The 18,148-nt window shown below is 39.8% G+C and overlaps 1 protein-coding gene and 1 pseudogene across 1 annotated transcript; both read left to right on the top strand.

The window, feature by feature from the left end:
* Positions 1–292: 292 nt before the first annotated feature.
* On the top strand, positions 293–706 carry LOC143569974 (uncharacterized). The gene has a single exon (XM_077055758.1). It carries the CDS (start codon positions 293–295, stop codon positions 704–706), a length of 414 nt encoding a protein of 137 aa, XP_076911873.1.
* A 10,254-nt stretch (positions 707–10,960) lies between these two features.
* Positions 10,961–18,148, top strand: part of LOC143569944 (receptor-like cytosolic serine/threonine-protein kinase RBK2) — a 30,081-nt pseudogene continuing 22,893 nt past the window's right edge.

Raw genomic sequence — 18,148 nt, 5'->3', positions numbered from 1 at the left:
TCTCTTCCCAAGCGCATAAGTTCTTTTCTATGTTTTTGTTCGTTTTTCCGTGTTTTCTTAAATGGAAATCCCTCACATTACCGTTGATCATTCAAATCCTCTTTATCTTCATCTATCTGATCACCCTGGTATGATTGTGATCTCAAAATTCTTTGACGGGAATGGTTATGGAGCCTGGAAACGAGCAATGTCTATTGCTCTTTCCGCTAAAAACAAACTTAGGTTCATTAATAACATCGTCCCCATGCCAGCTAATCAAACACATCTTGCCCTCTAGCAAAGGTGCAATGATATGGTGATATCTTGGATTCTCAACACTCTTAATCACGATATCCGTGATAGTGTTTTGTATGCCGAAACAGCTCAAAATCTTTGGAATGAGCTTAACTTTAGATATGGACAAGCAAGTGGTGCTAGAGTTTATCAACTTCAAAAGAATCTCTGTCAAATCTCCCAAGGAAGTAGTGACATTGCTACTTATTTTGCTAAAATGAAATCCAATTGGGATGAATTGAATGCTACAAACTTAATTCCTTCTTGCACGTGTGGGGCTGCTCATGCCTTTGCCAGAAGAGAGGAAGATCAAAGGTTAATTCAGTTTCTTGTTGGACTGAATCCAAGCTATGACATGATCAGAAGCAATATTCTAATGATGCTACCCCCTTCCCTTTATCGATCATGCTTATGGGATCTTGATACAAAATGAAAAACAGAGAGAAATTCACACCACCATTGATTTCACTGCATCCTCTGCTTCTATGCATGCTAATACTGGAGGACCGGTAGTGGTGGAACTGGAGAAAATAGAAGAACCTTGGTGTGTACTCACTATAAAAGGAATGGGCATTCGGTGAGCAAGTGTTATAAGTTGATTGGTTTTCCAAAAACTAATAAATTTGCTAAAGGAAAGAAGTTTGCTAACCTTGCTGAAGAACAAGGACAAAGTGATCAAAAACATTCTGATCAGCAAGGAATCACTCAGCAACAATATCATGACTTAATGGTTTTGTTACAGCAAAACAAACTCCAACCTGGGACTTCTAATACTTTTGCTGCTAACAACACTACAACCATCAATCATGACTCTTTCTGAGGTATAATGTCTTGCAATACTTCCAAATTTTCTTTGAAATGAATCATTGACACTGGTGCAAATGATCATATGTGTCATGATAAAAATTTGTTTTCAAGCGTTTCCTTTCTTCAAAATCCAATTTTTATCACTCTTCCTAATGGCACCAGTGTTACTGTTCATCATTATGGGATTGTTCCTTTAACTGATAAACTTTCTTTGTCCAGAGTTCTTTTGGTACCACAGTTTAGAAATAATCTTCTTTCTGTTTCAAGTTATGTTCTGATACTGATGGTACTGTTCTTTTCTCTAAAAAAAAATTGTGTTTTACAGGCCCCTTTTCTGAAGAGCCATCTGGTTCTTGGGGAAATGCTCAATGGAGTTTATCTTTTTGAAGCAACCAAGAATTTTACTGATAGTTCTTTTCTTTTCAATAAGATTTGTAAATCTATTGCAACCGTTGAAACTTGGCTAATAGTCTAGGACATTTGTCAGTTTACAAGTTGAAACAATTATCTTTCATTTCTAATTCGTCTTTCAAATCTATCGAGCATTGTGATATTTGTCCTAAGGCAAGATAACATAAATTGCCATTTTCAATTAGCTCCACATCTACTAGCAAAATTTTTGAGCTAATTCATATTGATGGCTAGGGGCCTTATCATACAGCTACCTATAATGGTTTCAGATATTTTTTAACCAATGTGGATGATTATAGCAGAACCACTTGGACACATTTTCTTTCCACTAAAAGCAATGCTTTTCCTATTCTTCAATCTTTCATTGAAATGGTTAGCAATCAATTTGTCACCACTGTCAAATGCATTCGGTCTGATAATGCTGTTGAACTAGGGGTTGGGCTAGTTCAGCGTGCTTACTTATTAAGTAAAGGCATTATTCATCGACAACTTCTGTCGATGTCCCTCAACAAAATGGTATTGTTGAACAAAAGCATAAACATTTGCTTGAAACCTCGAGAGCTTTAATGTTTCATATTTAAACTTCTTGTTCAGTTTTGGGGTGATTGTATTTTAACCATAACACATTTAATCAATCAATTTCCCACTAAAATTCTTAACAATAAAACCCACCCCATATGAAGTTTTGACGGGAAAACTTCCTTCTTATGCTCACATGAAGTGTTTTGGTTGTCTTGCTTACGCTTCCACTTTGAGTCATGGACGAGATAAATTCAAACCAAGGGTTGTTCCTTGTATTTTTTTGGGATATCCTCTTGGTAAAAACGCTTACAGATTATATGATCTTGATACAAATAAGATCATCATATCAAGAGATGTCGTTTTCTTTGAAGCTTTATTCCTTTCAATCACAAATTCTAAAGAATGTTTTGTTTTCCATCCATTGACATTATCAATTAGTTCTTTGATGATCCTTCTCCTGCTTCCACTTCTAATTCAATTCCCGATTCCATTTCTATTTCTTCTGCTGCTTTTGTACTCTTGTTTCTCCTTCTAACGATCCCCCTATTAGAAGGTCATCCAGAACTTCTATTCCTCCTTATTTGAATGATTATGCATGTAATCATTCTGATTCTCATCACCATTGCTTTCACACTGTCACTAATTTGTGCTCCTCTTCTGTCTCTTGTTATTCTTCTCAACTTCTTCTTTCAAGTCAAAATCTCACCATAGCTATCTTTGATTTACATGAGCCCACTTCGTATAAAGAAGTTACAATTATTCCTGAGTGGCAAGATGCCATGAGAGTAGAGTTTCAGGCTCTTGAAAATACTAATACTTGGGCTGTTGTTGCTATTCCTACTGTGAAGAACGCTATTAAGAGAAAATGGGTGTTTAAAGTTAAACACTGGACAAATGGCACGGTTGAACGTTGCAAAGTACGATTGGTGGTAAGAGGAGATAATAAAAAAGAAGGCGTTGATTATAATGAGACTTTTTCTCCTGTTGTCAAAATGACTACCATTCGCAGTCTTGTTGCTGTTGCTGCTAAACGAAGTTGGCCTCTTTTTCAACTTGATGTTAATAATGCTTTTCTTTATGGGGATCTAGATGAAGAAATTTATATGTTACCACCACCTGGCATGGAGCTCCCTAATCATCAAGTACTTAAACTTCAGAAATCATTATACGGATTAAAATAGGCTTCTTGACAATGGTATGGAAAATTGTCGTCTGCTCTGAAGACAAGAGGGTATATAAGTTCTCGAATGATCATTCTTTGTTTTCTAAATCTATGGGATCTTCGGTGGTTTATGTCGCTGTATATGTTGATGACATATTGATTACTGGGAACAATTTGGAGGAGATCAATAATCTTAAAGCTTTTCTGGATTCCTCTTTCAAGATTAAAGATTTGGGGCGTCTTAATTACTTTTTAGGCATGGAGGTTCTTTATACTACAAATGGTGTAATCATGTCCTAACACAAATTTGCAAGGGACATGCTTTTAGATTTTGATACTTCCAATTTTTGTTAGAAATTCACCATTACCTCATCATCTCCAGCTCAAGGTTCATGAGGGTCTTGCTATTGATGAACCTTTACAATACAGGAAAATTGTTGGGAAACTTAATTATCTTACTCACACAAGGCCTGATATTGCTTTTACTGTTCAGTTTTTAAGTCAATTCATGCATATCTGAGGCTTCCTCATTGGAATGCGGCTCTTCACACTCTTTCTTATGTCAAGGGAACATTATCTCAATGATTATTTTCAACAACAATCCTTCTTTTGCCTTACAAGCTTTCTGCGATTCAGATTGGGCAGCATGCCCTAATACACGACAATCGGTTAGTAGGTTTTATGTTTCTCTTGGTGGTTCTCCAATATCTTGGAAGTTTAAGAAACAAGCCATTGTTTCCTTAAGTTTTGCTAAAGCTGAGTATCGCTCGCTTTGTCGTGTTACTGCTAAACTTGCTTGGTTAACTAGACTTGCTACTGAGTTTAGTGTTCTTAATATTACTCCGGTTAATCTCAAGTGTGACGGCCAAGCTGCAATTTACATTGCTAAGAATCCTGTCCTTCATGAGCGAACAAAGCACATAGAGAATGATTGTCATTTTGTTGGCGAGAAATTACAAGAGGGTATCATCAATCTAGTACACACAAAGACACTTGACCAGCTTGCTGATTTATTTACCAATAGCTTACCAGGGCCACATTTTCATGAGCTTTTGCACAAACTGGGATTTTCTCAACCTCCAACTTGAGGGGGGGGGGGGGGTGAGCGTATATGTAAACGAGCGCATATGCTGTGTTCATCAACATATGCGCCGCATATGTTATGCGCCGCTTATGTTTGTATATATATATATACTTTGTTTGCTTTCATTTGTATATAATCTTGATTCTGGAGCAATAAAATTCTCTCTTTACTTCTTTTCAGTTTTCTTTCGTACTATTGGTTTTATACCATTTCATAAAACTTCACATAAAACTGGTATTTTACTCGAAGTCATATTCATTAGTTTACTAGTTTGGTTGTCGAATTCAAGTAGATGGTTTACTATTATAGCTTGAGCATATTCGAGGTGACTTCAAAAGACTAGCTTTTCTTCAGTTCTCCCTTTGCAAAAATTGTGGGTTTGGCTACCTTTTCACTTTAGTGTTTGATTGATACTACTAGTTGCTAATTGCCTATAATGCACAAGTTGCATTGCATCTTTAGAATCCTTGATGACTAGATCGTATATTACGAGATGATTAATAAACTAATAGAATAAGAGTATCGTGTTGCAAATTGTCGCGCGACAACATCACGCAAGTTCTTACTAGTAAATATTAGTGCATGTTGAATCAAGCATATTGGGAAAATTTTGAACTTTAAAGTTAATCAGGTCATCACTAACATTCGTTTCAGGTAATTTATCGAAACAAGGTATGGTAATTTCTAAAACTTACCAAATGCAAACCTATGCATTACAAGGGCTTCTAGAGTTTAAATGACTTTATTTAAATGATAATTAAGTTTAATGACGCATAGAATGAAATAAGCATGTTTCACACTACTACGGATACTGGGCTGAAAACGTCGCGTCACAACCAATTTCTTGGAAATCCAAAAAAAAGTCAGTGGTCTTTTAATCCTCCGCCTAGGCCGAATACAAAGTCATGGAAAACATCGTAAGTGACACTCTTTGGGTTTGGTGACTCCATAAGGAGCTAGAAGTTATATTTGTCACCGAATACAAAGTCTGCTATATATTCAAATCGACAACAACCCCGTTTTTCATGAACGAACAAAGCACGTAGAGATAGATTGCTACTTTGTTTGCAAACTGTTGATCAGTTCTTCGTGTTAAAAATGAAAAAAACTTGAAAATATGATAAACCTAGAATTATATGCATACATGTTACAACATAGAGATTAGTTACTGTGTCGAAGGATGTAGACGACACGATTGTCAGCTTGTTCGAGTTCCCCTTTAGGATTTATAGTTAAAGATGGTGTTAGGATTCTTAAGAGGAACCCGGTTTGAAAGAGAGGAGGCACAAAAAATTATATGCGTGTTTTTTATTAGGTTAAGTTATGATGTTAATTATTCTCTCCATATATATATATATAAACACACCCAAAGGGAAACACTTTATTATTTAGTAGGGTAATATAGTCCATCAACAACTAACAAGCTAATAAATAATAAGATATAATTAATTATTTTGATCTAAAATTATATAAATGATAATGATGAACATATAAAAAAATATATATTATTATATATTTATTCTTACACAAACGAGTTGAATCAAAAGATACTAAGCCTATTTACAATTGTACTACCATGCAGGTTGCAGATTTATTTACCAAATCTCTAGGTGCCCAACAAGTTCATACTTTACTTGCAATTTATTTTTACCCTTTGATTATGAATGCTATTTATTCAGCATGATTATCGTGATTATAGTTTCTATGTTTAGCTTTTTGCTGTTACTTAACCTCTTGTAAACCTATGATTGAATATTTCAAAATATCAATTCTGTTAGAGCCAACAAATAGTTGATGGCTCTCGAGTCTCATGAGGTTGATGGCCAAGAAGAAATGATGGAGTCCATTAGGATTTTTCAATGACAACAACCAATGAATATCAATTTTTCATTCAAAACATACGGAATTCAACCAAAGTTCATTCTCCGTCCTCTAACATTAATTGAAGGATGGTTCGGTTCATTTAGGTTTCTAATCTGATTATTGATGTTCTGAATCCATTAATGTTTAGAACTACATCTTCTTCTTCTTCATGGCTAATAAAGAGCGGTAAATTTCTTTCAATCTTATTATCATTTTCATGATTTGCTTCAATATATGATGCTTTTGTGTTTCTGTAAATAGTTATGTTTACTGCAGTTTTAATCAAACCTGATTGATTTTTAGGAAATATTTATCGTACTGTATCCAACGCATGCATGGTTAAAATCTAAAGTATATATTGAATCTACATCCTTGATCAATTAAGTTAGGTTGACTAAACAAGTTCAACTGCGTGTCAAATTAAGTTTTTTGATCAGGATTTAATTATTTGTATATAGTAGAATGGTTTTTTAGACTTATAGCATGTAATTATGTCCCTTTAATCTTAACAATAAGTTATTTGGTAGGCCAAGATTTGGAATATTTCTAGCTTGTCCATTTCGTTTGCATGGTCTCAAGAAAGAATTTGTTTTGTTTGTTCTTTATGTTGCATACTACTAAGTATATAATATTGAAGGACATGCCATGATGTTGTTTGGGTGTTTTAGCATAATCTTATCTTTCTTAGGATTCGTAGAGCGTTATAATAAATAATTAAATATGCTACAGTATGGATTTTAGTGTCAATGTGATTTTTGTAATTTTCTTTCCAAATGCTAGTATTAAAATTCAATAGTTAGTTTACATGTGCAAGAGAACCGAGCAGCTATCACGTGTGATACAGAAAATCTTGGAACATAGATCTTCTAGTGAGGTAGAAGAAGAAGATAGGGCAGTTAGCCGTTCACTGTGGGCTTCTTCTGCACAAGGTACTCTCTCTCTCTCTCTCTCTCTCTCTCTCTCTCTCTCTCTTTATTTATATATATATATATAGGAGAGATTTCAAATGAGAACCCATTTGAGTTTTAAAAACTTGAAAGAACTTATTGTAATGATTTTTTTTTTTTGAAATTTTTTTTACACGTGCATAATATGTGTAGGTTACATAAACGTAAAAAAATTACATAATTTTTTACGCACCGAGTCGACTTTTTAGACATGTGTAACGGACGTAAAAGTTAGTGTAACCACTTACATCTTTTTTATCTCTCCTACTTTGATTTTTTTGCCAAATTTAATCTCAACCATATACTCCAATCCATTTAATTAAATGTGTGGCCTAGAATGAAATTCTTAAGTTCTTAAAACTTATCATGGTTCTCAAAATATCCCTCCCCTATATATATATACTAGCATATGAGCCCGCGCGTTGCAGCGGGGTCACAATGGATATCCGGTCGGTATAAGTTCAGTTCTGTGTGATGCAATGTGGATTTGTTTCAGATTCATAAGAAGCGGTGATTACTACAACTAACTAATTGTCAACTTTTTGTAACGATTAAATTAAAACTTAACCATTTTGTCTGATACCAACTCATGTTAGATTCAATTTTGTTGTGTTTTACCAGTCAACCCAATTATGGTTCTAAACATTTTTAACCATCCAAATAAAAATAAACTAACTCTAGAAATACCAATTATTAATGATAACTCATTCCTCTTTATCCATATATGAGGCATGAAAAGGTTGTGTATGGAGCCTATGAGGGTGTTAGCGATAACGCAATTTATTACCTGGTATATCCATAGGACCAGTTCAGTCAAACCATATTCAAGAATTGGACAAGTTATAAATATTAATTTATCATTTACTATACAATTAAATATTGCTAAGTTAGATAATACCATAAACCTTATTTATAGTAAAATTAATCAAAAGTATTACTTCCCAAGCGTTGCGGAGTACGTAAAATGCGTTACATGATCAGATAATTTTTCGAATACAAACCTAAAAACATCAGTATTACGTTCCATATCTTCTTCATTATTATTGTGTAATAAATTTACAACGAACGTATGCATACGATTTGAATGCACGATAATTAACATTAATGATAAAAAAGTGATGGAGTAGATATATCAAAAGACACCGTTTGCATACTATTTTTAGTTTTGTCTCCATAGATAAGTCGCATGCTCGTTGAATGTCTTCATTTGTTCAATCTGTAACCACAACATCCCAATAAGTCAGAGATGGTGGAAAAAACGGTACCTCAGGTCACAGGTCAAACGGGTTTGGGTAAAAGAGTTCTTTGGCAAAATCAAAGGGAACCAAAATACATTTTGCAATAAATTTTTAATATGCTTAAGTGTCTTATGTAAAATATGATGAAACAAGTACAAATATGCACTAAATTTGTTCCATCTGCAGCCAAAACATCCTCATAACTCAAAATATGTACTAAATTTATATTTGTTTCATCATATATTTAGAATAAAAATATGATGAAACATATATAAACTTTTAATAAATATTCTAACTTTTTAAATAAAGTAATGTGAGATTATATACGTTAGAAAATGCTCTTTACCCGGTTCATTTTTAACTATATTTAGCTATATGTTCTCTCCCGTAACTTCCTCACAATTTCATACATGTGCTCTGGTTTTGTTAGCCGGTTTTATAATTACAGTTACGAGTTTAATAAACGAGCCGAGCCTCAACTTATTTATCGAGCCTAAGCTAGCTCGTGAGCCAAAACGGACTTATTACTTGAATAGTTTTAACTCAATATATCAAATATATATATTTATATAACAATTATTATATGTAAAATTTAGTTAAATATAACCAAAATTTATATTACGTAAAATTACACGGTTCGTAAGGTGTGTGTGTTCAATCCTTTGTTTGATTAAAGTTAAACAAACTAACATGAACATGCTCCGTTCAGGTTTGTTCGATTTTAAATATCTTAACTCATTTATGTTCATTCAGGAACCGTTCATTACTTTCAGTGTTAATGAATGAACACAACCAAATGTGAACACGTTCGTTTTGTTATGCGAAATATATTCCAACAAATATTTGCGTCGCGTGTTGCAGCGGAGCGCGTTAATATATTCCATATTCGAAAGCTCGCAAAATTCTACATAACAAAGCTATGGATGCAAACACAATAACGTCCGCGAGTGCAGCAAACAAAGCAACAACTCTTTTTAAGACCATATAGCCAAAAAAGAAAACCGTACTAAGGCGTTTACATATATGTAAACTAACAATATGGATAGAAACAATAGCATGAATATTCTCTTGCTCATCTGCCCATCGGAACTAGGCTTCTTATTAAGCTTTATGACCGCTTGATGACCGAAACCAAGGACCTGCTAATGGCTATTCCTCTACTAATAAAAATTCAATATAACCAAATATTAGTATAATCATTGTCTAGAATACTTGACCCATTTCTTTTGGACTTAAGTATTTAAATATGTGACTTATGTAATAATCAATTGAGAAATGATATTCTTACCTAAATCACATTTTGCATATTACAATGCAACTTCTGTTCATGGGTACTGCAGATTACATATCACATACCCTGCACATTTAAAGTAGTTATTTAATATTTGCCTCTACTTCTTGAATCTATTATAGCAATAATCAAAGACTGCTTGACCCATTAAAGAGTACACAAAAACCGAATCACCCCATTCGTAATAAATAGGTTTCTAAGAGTGAGGAAGTATGGAGTGAATATGGAAATTGAAAAAAATTACACAAATCAACAATTTAAGATCATCTGGAGTCTGACACCGACTGCTAGGTGCATAATAGATTGTCACATGGTACGTAAGGCATCACAAAAAAATAATCAAATTCTGTCAAAAATAGATGATCACTAATCAAAAAGGTTAATAGAGCATAAGGTGTAACAAGGCAAACAAACATAGAGAAATTACCCGAAGCTAGCATAATATGAGTGGTCTAAACAGCTAATCAAAATTCACACGGGGCTTTAAACAAACATGTGGTGTGCATGTATGTAAGATAGTGTTGTTGACGAAATGATACTTTTAGGTTCAATTATTCACAAAGGGAGGAAAATAACAGAATTATTAGATTAGAAACAAGATTGACAGATAGCAAATAAAGGGGGATTTATTAGAGCAGGAAAATTAGCATCAAATATCGTTAGTAATTAAATGCGGGAGAAATCAACATATAGAAGAAAACTGAGCAATTACAACAATTAGGGAGCAGAATGCAACCAAGTTGAAGGCCAGGGAAATATCGCCTTTCATATACAAACTGACGACGTTACACAAACTGTCAATTGAAAATCTTCATTTGGGGGTATCAATTGGAGCAATTAATAATTGAAGGAGTAACCAAATGATTGGATTGAATTGAACTGAATTGAAAGGAAGGTGTCTAGCTGAAGGATTGAAGAACCCTAAACCTCCATCGATTATGTAATTAAAGAACTCAAATGAATTGAAAGTGAAAAAGATCCATTGGATTGAATAGAGATTGGAATCATTGATCTTTACCGGCATTTAAGCGGCGCTTAATTGATGATGAAACCGACGAATGAATGCTGACATTAATTGAGCAATCAATCGAGTTAGTTGAATAGGTCGCCGGATGACGTTACAACGGAAGGAATAAGGTCTCTGCCGGTGAAGGTGAAAGTGTAATCAATTTAGCGGCGTCTCCTTTAACGACGTCTGAAAATGTTAAATTACTATTAGGTCCATCTCAAATGTTTTATAGATAATATAGATATAGATATAGATATTACTCGTAACAAATATATGACCCGTTTATTAATTTATAGCTAAGCTACATCACAAGAATTATTAATTAATCCAGCCAGATTTGAGATTCTTCAGAGATGGAAAAAGAGAGAGAGGATGCAACTTCACCTGGAGATGTTTTAGAGGCATGCGTACGCAACATGCATGAATCAAATTCAAGTTCATCTAATAACCCAAATGCCGTTTCACAACCAAGATCTCGTTGGTTAAAGTTTTATAAGATGTGGAAGAACAGCTTCACTAAGAGATTGCCACCTATTACACCAAAATCATCTAGAAAGAAAACAATGACTTACAAACAAAGCCCAGATGTAAATTTATGCCATTTCAATCCTTCATGGAAAAGTTTCACCCTTGAAGAGCTTCAAGCTGCCACAGATAATTTTAGTGAGGGTACGCCGCAAAACCTAGCTTTCACATTATTTTATTATTCATTTTATTTATAATAAAATGGACGAAATTCAGATAAAAAGAAGACCAAAAGAATTGTGGACATCTAATTTATTTGTGTGTGTTATTGAAGAGGTAGGTCCCAGCAGAGCCCAGTTGGACCCGCAGGACTCACTTTGAAAAGAGACGTCTGCGCAGAAACCAACTGGATCCGCAGGACCCACCATGCTCAGAGACGTGACGTCCTTACGCGCAGTACGCAAGCTGTTCCCGCAGGAAATGCCTCCCAATGGTGAAGTACTCCGCCTGTTCCCGCAGCTGCGGATACAAGCCATCAGGGAAGGCCACCCGCGCAGCAAGGCTACACGCACAAGGCACTTAGCTCTCAATAATTCAGTAGTCACCTGAAGGAATGAGCAAAGCCGGGAACAATCCCGCACAAAGGCGGGAGGGGGAATACGCCCGCCCAAATAAGCCAGTCCGTACGATACTGAAGGATCTTTTGTACTGTACCTGACGAGGTATGGGCAAAAGATCTGACCAGAGATACGACAGCTCATTGACAACAGTATGGCGAGCAGCATGCTCTTGAACTGTATGTCACTATTAGCCGCTGCCTACTCACCAACTCCTGTCATACCACGTGCATAGCCGGCAGTTGGTGGAAAAGGAATAGTACACAGCAGGCCTGGTCACTGTCAGCCGCTGCCTACCCACCAACTACCAGCATGGCACGTGCGTAGGCCACAGTTGGTAGAACAGGAATACTATTCAGCCGGCTATACCTTCTTGGAAACCTACCTTCGGCTATAAATACCCCAAATGGTATGATCATCTCATCTAATCTTGTATCTTATATCTTATACCTGATATCTGCTCTAGCAATCTCTTAATATATACTTATATTCAAGAGCAATCTAGTCTGATTCTCACGCCGGAGGGTGGTCACAAGGAGGAACCCCCCCCCCCCCCCTTCTCAGTGACGAGCTCACGGTATCTGTTTTGCAGGTTATCAGAAGAACCATCTTTGCCGGATCTAACCCCTCGTGGGAAACATCTATTTAACCGCCAGATTATCCGTAATCTGCCCGGGGTCGATTAGTGTTTCTTCATTGGCGCCATCCGTGCTTAAAAGCTAGAACTTCATTTCTTTTCAGTTTTTTCAAACTTCTGGAAAGATGGTTAAAGAAACTCCGGTAACCGCAACCCCAGCTACTGGGGGGAATACCGGTGACTACACAGTTTTTACGAACACTACCCCGGTTACCCAAGTCGGGGCAAGTGCAGTAAATTTTACGAACACTACCCCAGTTACCCAAGCTGGGGCAAGTGCAGTAAATAATCGCTCACTGGGATTCACCGATACCCAGTTAGAGAGACAACGAACGAGGCTCCCCCGCCAAACACTCGATGAAGTTAAAGTGTGGGCGGAAGCACGTCAAAAAGAATTCCAAGCTGAGTTGGATGAACGCTTACGTTTACTCCAACAGGTGACGATGATTCGGAGGAATCCGATAGTGACGCAAACCCTCGTCATAGGGCGAAAGGGAAGCGTAAGGAAACGGACTCCCAACCGAGAAGGCATTTTGGAGAAACCTTCAAACCAAAAAACGCGGGTGGAAACCCACGTGACTTCTCCAAAACATTTACACCAACTGCTGCAAAGGCGGGAACGTCCAAATTTGCAAGGGACATTGCGGAAGCAATCGTCCCGAAAAGTGCCAAACAGATGTCCAACATCGGCACTTACGATGGTATATCTGATCCAGACGATCATTTGAACAGGTTCATAGCGGGGGCAACCGTCAGTAGTTGGACGGAACCTACGTGGTGTTACATGTTCCAAATGACGCTTGTTGGGCCAGCTAGAGCGTGGTTCGATCGTCTACCGGTCAACCACATCTACGACTGGGCAGACTTCCAACAGAAGTTTAGCCAACACTTCAGCCAACAAAGAAAGTATACCGAAGAGCAATGGACAATCCTCAAATGCATTCGAGAGGAAGATGAATCTTTGCCAGACTTCATCACTCGCTTCAACTCAAAGAAGCTAAGTCTAGGTAATATTAGCGAAGATCTTGTTCGCGCTGCTTTTATCCAGGGCGCGAACGACCCAGAGCTCATCCGCACCTTAACGGGTAAAGATGGCATGCCATCCACATGGGATGCCATCATGACAGCAGCTAAACGCTTTGCGGAAACGGAGAAGCAACTGGGTAGAGATCTCCCCCAGAGCACAAACCTCTACACCCAGAAAACAAGAGAAAACAACGTCCTTACCGCCCGACTAAACAAAAAGCGGAAGCTAGGCATTTGGCAGTCAATGGTAAACTTTGACACCTCATCCGGCTTGCAACAACGGTTAGGCGGAAGGGATAACGTACAGTCGAACCAGAACTCCAGATGGACGCCACTCACCAAAAGCGTCACCGAGATATTCGCCACTGAGGTGCTCCCATGGCCAAAGGCTCCAATAATCCGACATCGTCACAATGCTGATCGGAGCAAATACTGTGACTTTCACAGGACAAAAGGCCACAACACTGAAGAATGCACAGACGTAAAGGACATGGTCGAAGCATTTGTCAGAGATGGGACGCTCGCGCACCTCGTGGCGCAATGAACGCTGAGCAGGCTGATGCGTGTAGAACCCCAGTTGGGGAAAACACGAATAAAATTGCAGCTTCAATGTTGGAGACTACATACTGCGTAAACAACGAGATCCCGAACCAGGTGCATATCGGCTCGATGGCACTCCCATCCCAACAACATGGAAGGGAGCTCAATTACACAGTTTGCATGTAGATCAATTCCAAATTTGTAAAGAAAAGGCCCAGAGCCACTTCTAATGGAAATGATTCTCCTTAGAACATCGACGCTGATGATTTTACATTTATACTTATGAACTTTCCACACGGATATGCCGGTCTTCACCGCATACATAAGTGTGAAAGTCGTTGCGTGGGGAAGGCGGCAAAACCCGCATAAACCCAAAAAACGGCAAACCTTCACGCAGGTCAATTAAAGGTAAAGTTCAGTCATCCCACTAAATGAAAGTGCCGGTCTATCCGCACGAATCATGATAGAGAAAACTGAACACTAACCTATTAACAACCGCGCGTCGAACGGTTAATTTATTCAACACTGATGCCGGTTTTCACCGCATAATTACGTGGAAAGTCGTTGCGTGGGGAAGGCGGCAAAACCCGCATAAACCCAAAAAACGGCAAACCTTCACGCAGGTCAGTTAAAGGTAAAGTTCAGTCATCCCACTAAATGAAAGTGCCGGTCTATCCGCACGAATCATGATAGAGGAAACTGAACACTAACCTATTAACAATCACGCGTTGAACGGTTAATTTATTCAACACTGATGCCGGTTTTCACCGCATAATTACGTGGAAAGTCGTTGCGTGGGGAAGGCGGCAAAACCCGCATAAACCCAAAAAACGGCAAACCTTCACGCAGGTCAGTTAAAGGTAAAGTTCAGTCATCCCACTAAATGAAAGTGCCGGTCCTAACCGCACGAATCATGATAGAGGAAACTGAACACTAACCTATTAACAACCGCGCGTCGAACGGTTAATTTATTCAACACTAATATGCCGGTTTTCACCGCATAATTACGAGGAAAGTCGTTGCGTGGGAAAGGCGGCAAAACCCGCATAAACCCAAAAAACGGCAAACCTTCACGCAGGTCATTCATAGGTAAACTTTGGTCAACTAAATGAAAGTGCCGGTCCTAACCGCACAAATCATGAGAGGAAACCGAACCTATTGACAACCGCGCGTCGAACGGTTAACTTATTCAAAATACTTTAGAAAATTTCTAACAGAAGGATGAGGAAAACCTCCACGCAGGTTAGATGTAGGTAAAGTTTAGCCATCCTACTAAGTGCAAGTGACGGTCCTACCCGCACAATCACGAAAGAGGAAGCAAAACTTCAACCTATTATCTACCACGTTCAAAGGTTAACTTATTCTAAACAATTAGAAAATTTCTAAAAAGATGAGGAAAACCTCCACGCAGGTCAGATATAGGTAAAGTTTAGCCATCCTACTAAGTGCAAGTGACGGTCCTACCCGCACAATCACGAAAGAGGAAGCAAAACTTCAACCTATTATCTACCACGTTCAAAGGTTAACTTATTCTAAACACTTGGAAAATTGCTAATTTAAACTAAAGTATGCATGAGCAAGTCATATAACGTTTATAAAGCAAGTCATCCAGTGAAAGTAGCGGTCTTACCCGCAAAAAGATTTATATTTCATAATATTCATTACAAGAATGGCCGGGTAACTACCCGCCTACAAGAATATAAATCTATACAAGCTAAACCTATCCTAACAGTGGGAAGGGATCTTCAGGATCAAGCTTCAGGACCACTTCCACTTGGACCAGCACCATCAGTAGAGCGTGGCGGTTCAAGGAAAGCTTTAAGGATAGCTAGCCCATCATCAGCAGCAGCAACTTCGTTCACCTTCTCCACCACCGGATGCGGGAAGGCGGCATACTGATTCACTGCTTGGTCATAAACAGCTTCAGTATCCACATCATACAAAGGGAAGTTGGAAGGCGGTATGCCTTTCTCAACGAACCCTAGACCAAGCAGGAAGCCGGCCTTTTCCCCATCCTCATGAGAAGCGTTGAGGGCTGCGCTCATGGCATCGTCGTATGATGTGTCCGTGAAGACTCGATGCACAACCTACAAAAAAAATATACATCAAAGCCTTTTCTATTTACAAAGAAAAGCGTGTAGACATTATGAAGCTAAGCTTACCTGAGACAACGCTTCTCGAAGAAGCCATTCCTTGGCAACCAGAGCCTCCTGGAGGGCAGCTTGAGCTTGGTTACGGGCGCGTTCGGCTTCACTTTTGTTGAGGTTGGCAAGCAACACTTCTTTAGCCGCAGCCTCTTCAACGCCCTTTAGCTTCCGCTCAGTATGGTCAAGCACCCCCCTCTGGTCCAAGATCTCTTGGAGCTTCTTGGCGTCTTCCATCGCCAAGGCATCATGAGCCTGTTGGAGCGCCTCTAGTTTGGCTTTAAGTTCCTCATTCTCGAGGCGTAGAGGCTCAGCAACAGCTTCAGCCTTGGTGGCCCTCTCAGTTGCGTTCCGTGCAGTTTCCTTAGCCAGCCGAAGCTGTTCGTTAACAGCTTGGGCAGCCTTGGAACGGGCCTCGAGATGGGCCTGAACTTCAACCTCGAGGGCCTTGAAGGCCTTCTCCTTTTCCGCAGCCACTGCGGTAAGCCTCTTGTTCTCCTCCCGGACAGCCCGCGCCTGAGCTACTTCTTGAATGCGAGCTGCTTTTAACTTGTCGTTTTCACGACAAAGCAGCTCGACGCGCGGCTGCATCCGGGCCAGGAGAATCCGCAGCTCATTGGTTAGCCTACCCTCCTGGTAGCTAGCCATTGCTTCCCCCAACGCACCGCTGGGAGCTGCGTGACGAGCCCACTCCACGCACTCCACAGGCGTGCGAAGGGTTGTTCCTCGGCGGATGTTCTATCGTGGAACATACACTTCATTTGAATCCGACACTGCAAAAAACAAAAAGCAGTTAGGAAAAGATGATATATAAAAAAAAAAAAAAAAAAAAAAAAGGCCAAAAGAACCCTACGCACCTGTAGGGTCGACAACAGGCCGATAGCCGCCAAACCCATCACCTGAACCCAAGGGAAATCCATCCAAGAGGTCAGGCAGATGGGAAGGAGGCAGAGGTTGGCGAGAAGCCCCAAGCATACCTGAAGGGTCGGCCGTAGCTGCCGACGTCGGAGGAGGCATGGTGAAGGCCGCCGCGGTAGTAGAAACCAACGGAGGTGAACTCACCGTAGGTGAACTCACAACCGTGGTCGCCGCTGCGAAGTCCGCAGAAAAAGTAACCGCCGGCTCAGTGAAAGATTCAGTAAATATGGCACTGACAGCCGGCGGTGATGTCATCACAGTTGGAACAGTTGGCTCAACTGGCTGAGCAACTGAACCAACTGAAGCAGGCGCAGCCGCCTGGGTCGTCGCCTCAGGTAGGCTGACCAAGCCTACCATCATGGGTCCGGAGGTACTCCTCCCCGCTCCACCCTGGAATGCGGTAGCATCCACGCCTGCACAAGGAAGATAAGTATTAATGATGGAAAGCTATGAAGTCAAATAAAGGAAGTTTGTACTTACGGGTTTTCTTGAGCCAAAAAGTGCGGACAGGCGGGGACGAACCCGATGGAGCCAGCCTCTTTACGCTGCTCATCGTCGTCATCCTGGGCTCTCCGGAGGTGACAGTCGTCGCAGCCTCCGGAGCAGTGGTCTTATCACCACCAGGGTTCCCCGCCACCTCCTCGCTCTCGGTCTCTGAATCAGACCGAGGCACCGGATCGGCAGTGGAGGCCACCTTCGCCTTCCCCTTCCCGCCGGCAGCCTTCTTCTTCCGCACCAACGGAGGACCATCTGCGGATTCCTCAACAGAACACAAGATTAGAGGAATTCCAGCAGAGATTTCAGCATTGAGGTGTCGAGGGTTGAATAACGCCTTACCTGGCCGCCTGGCGCTCAGGATCTCGTGGCCTGGCGGGTAGACCTCCACGAACCGATCCGCCGTCTGTTCAAGGATGGGCAACTCGTTCTCATCTAGAGCACGAGTACCCATCCGAGCGGGACTATCAGCCTCCCGCGGATGCAGGAGCGACTGCAAGTCGTTCCCCTCTGAAAAAAAAAAGAAACAGTTAGAAGACAAACCTATTTAAACAAAGAAGACAGAGCATACCGTAAGGGGCAGAGTTCAAACCGTATTCAAGGACGATCGGGATCTTTTGCGCCTCCGCATCCTTCCACACCCGGCTCATCCCGAGCATCACCATCCCGGACTCCGCAAAGCGGTAAACCGGAGATTGG

Source organism: Bidens hawaiensis, unplaced genomic scaffold (assembly GCF_021521415.1).
Source record: "Bidens hawaiensis isolate Kalapana, Puna unplaced genomic scaffold, B.hawaiensis_p1.1 tig00001269_1, whole genome shotgun sequence".
Classification (NCBI taxonomy): Eukaryota; Viridiplantae; Streptophyta; class Magnoliopsida; order Asterales; family Asteraceae; genus Bidens; species Bidens hawaiensis.
This window is presented reverse-complemented; position numbering and strand designations above follow the sequence as displayed.

Bases quoted from the DNA above. Each gene is read 5' to 3' on its own strand.
- LOC143569974 (XM_077055758.1), top strand. From the start codon at position 293: ATGGTGATATCTTGGATTCTCAACACTCTTAATCACGATATCCGTGAT.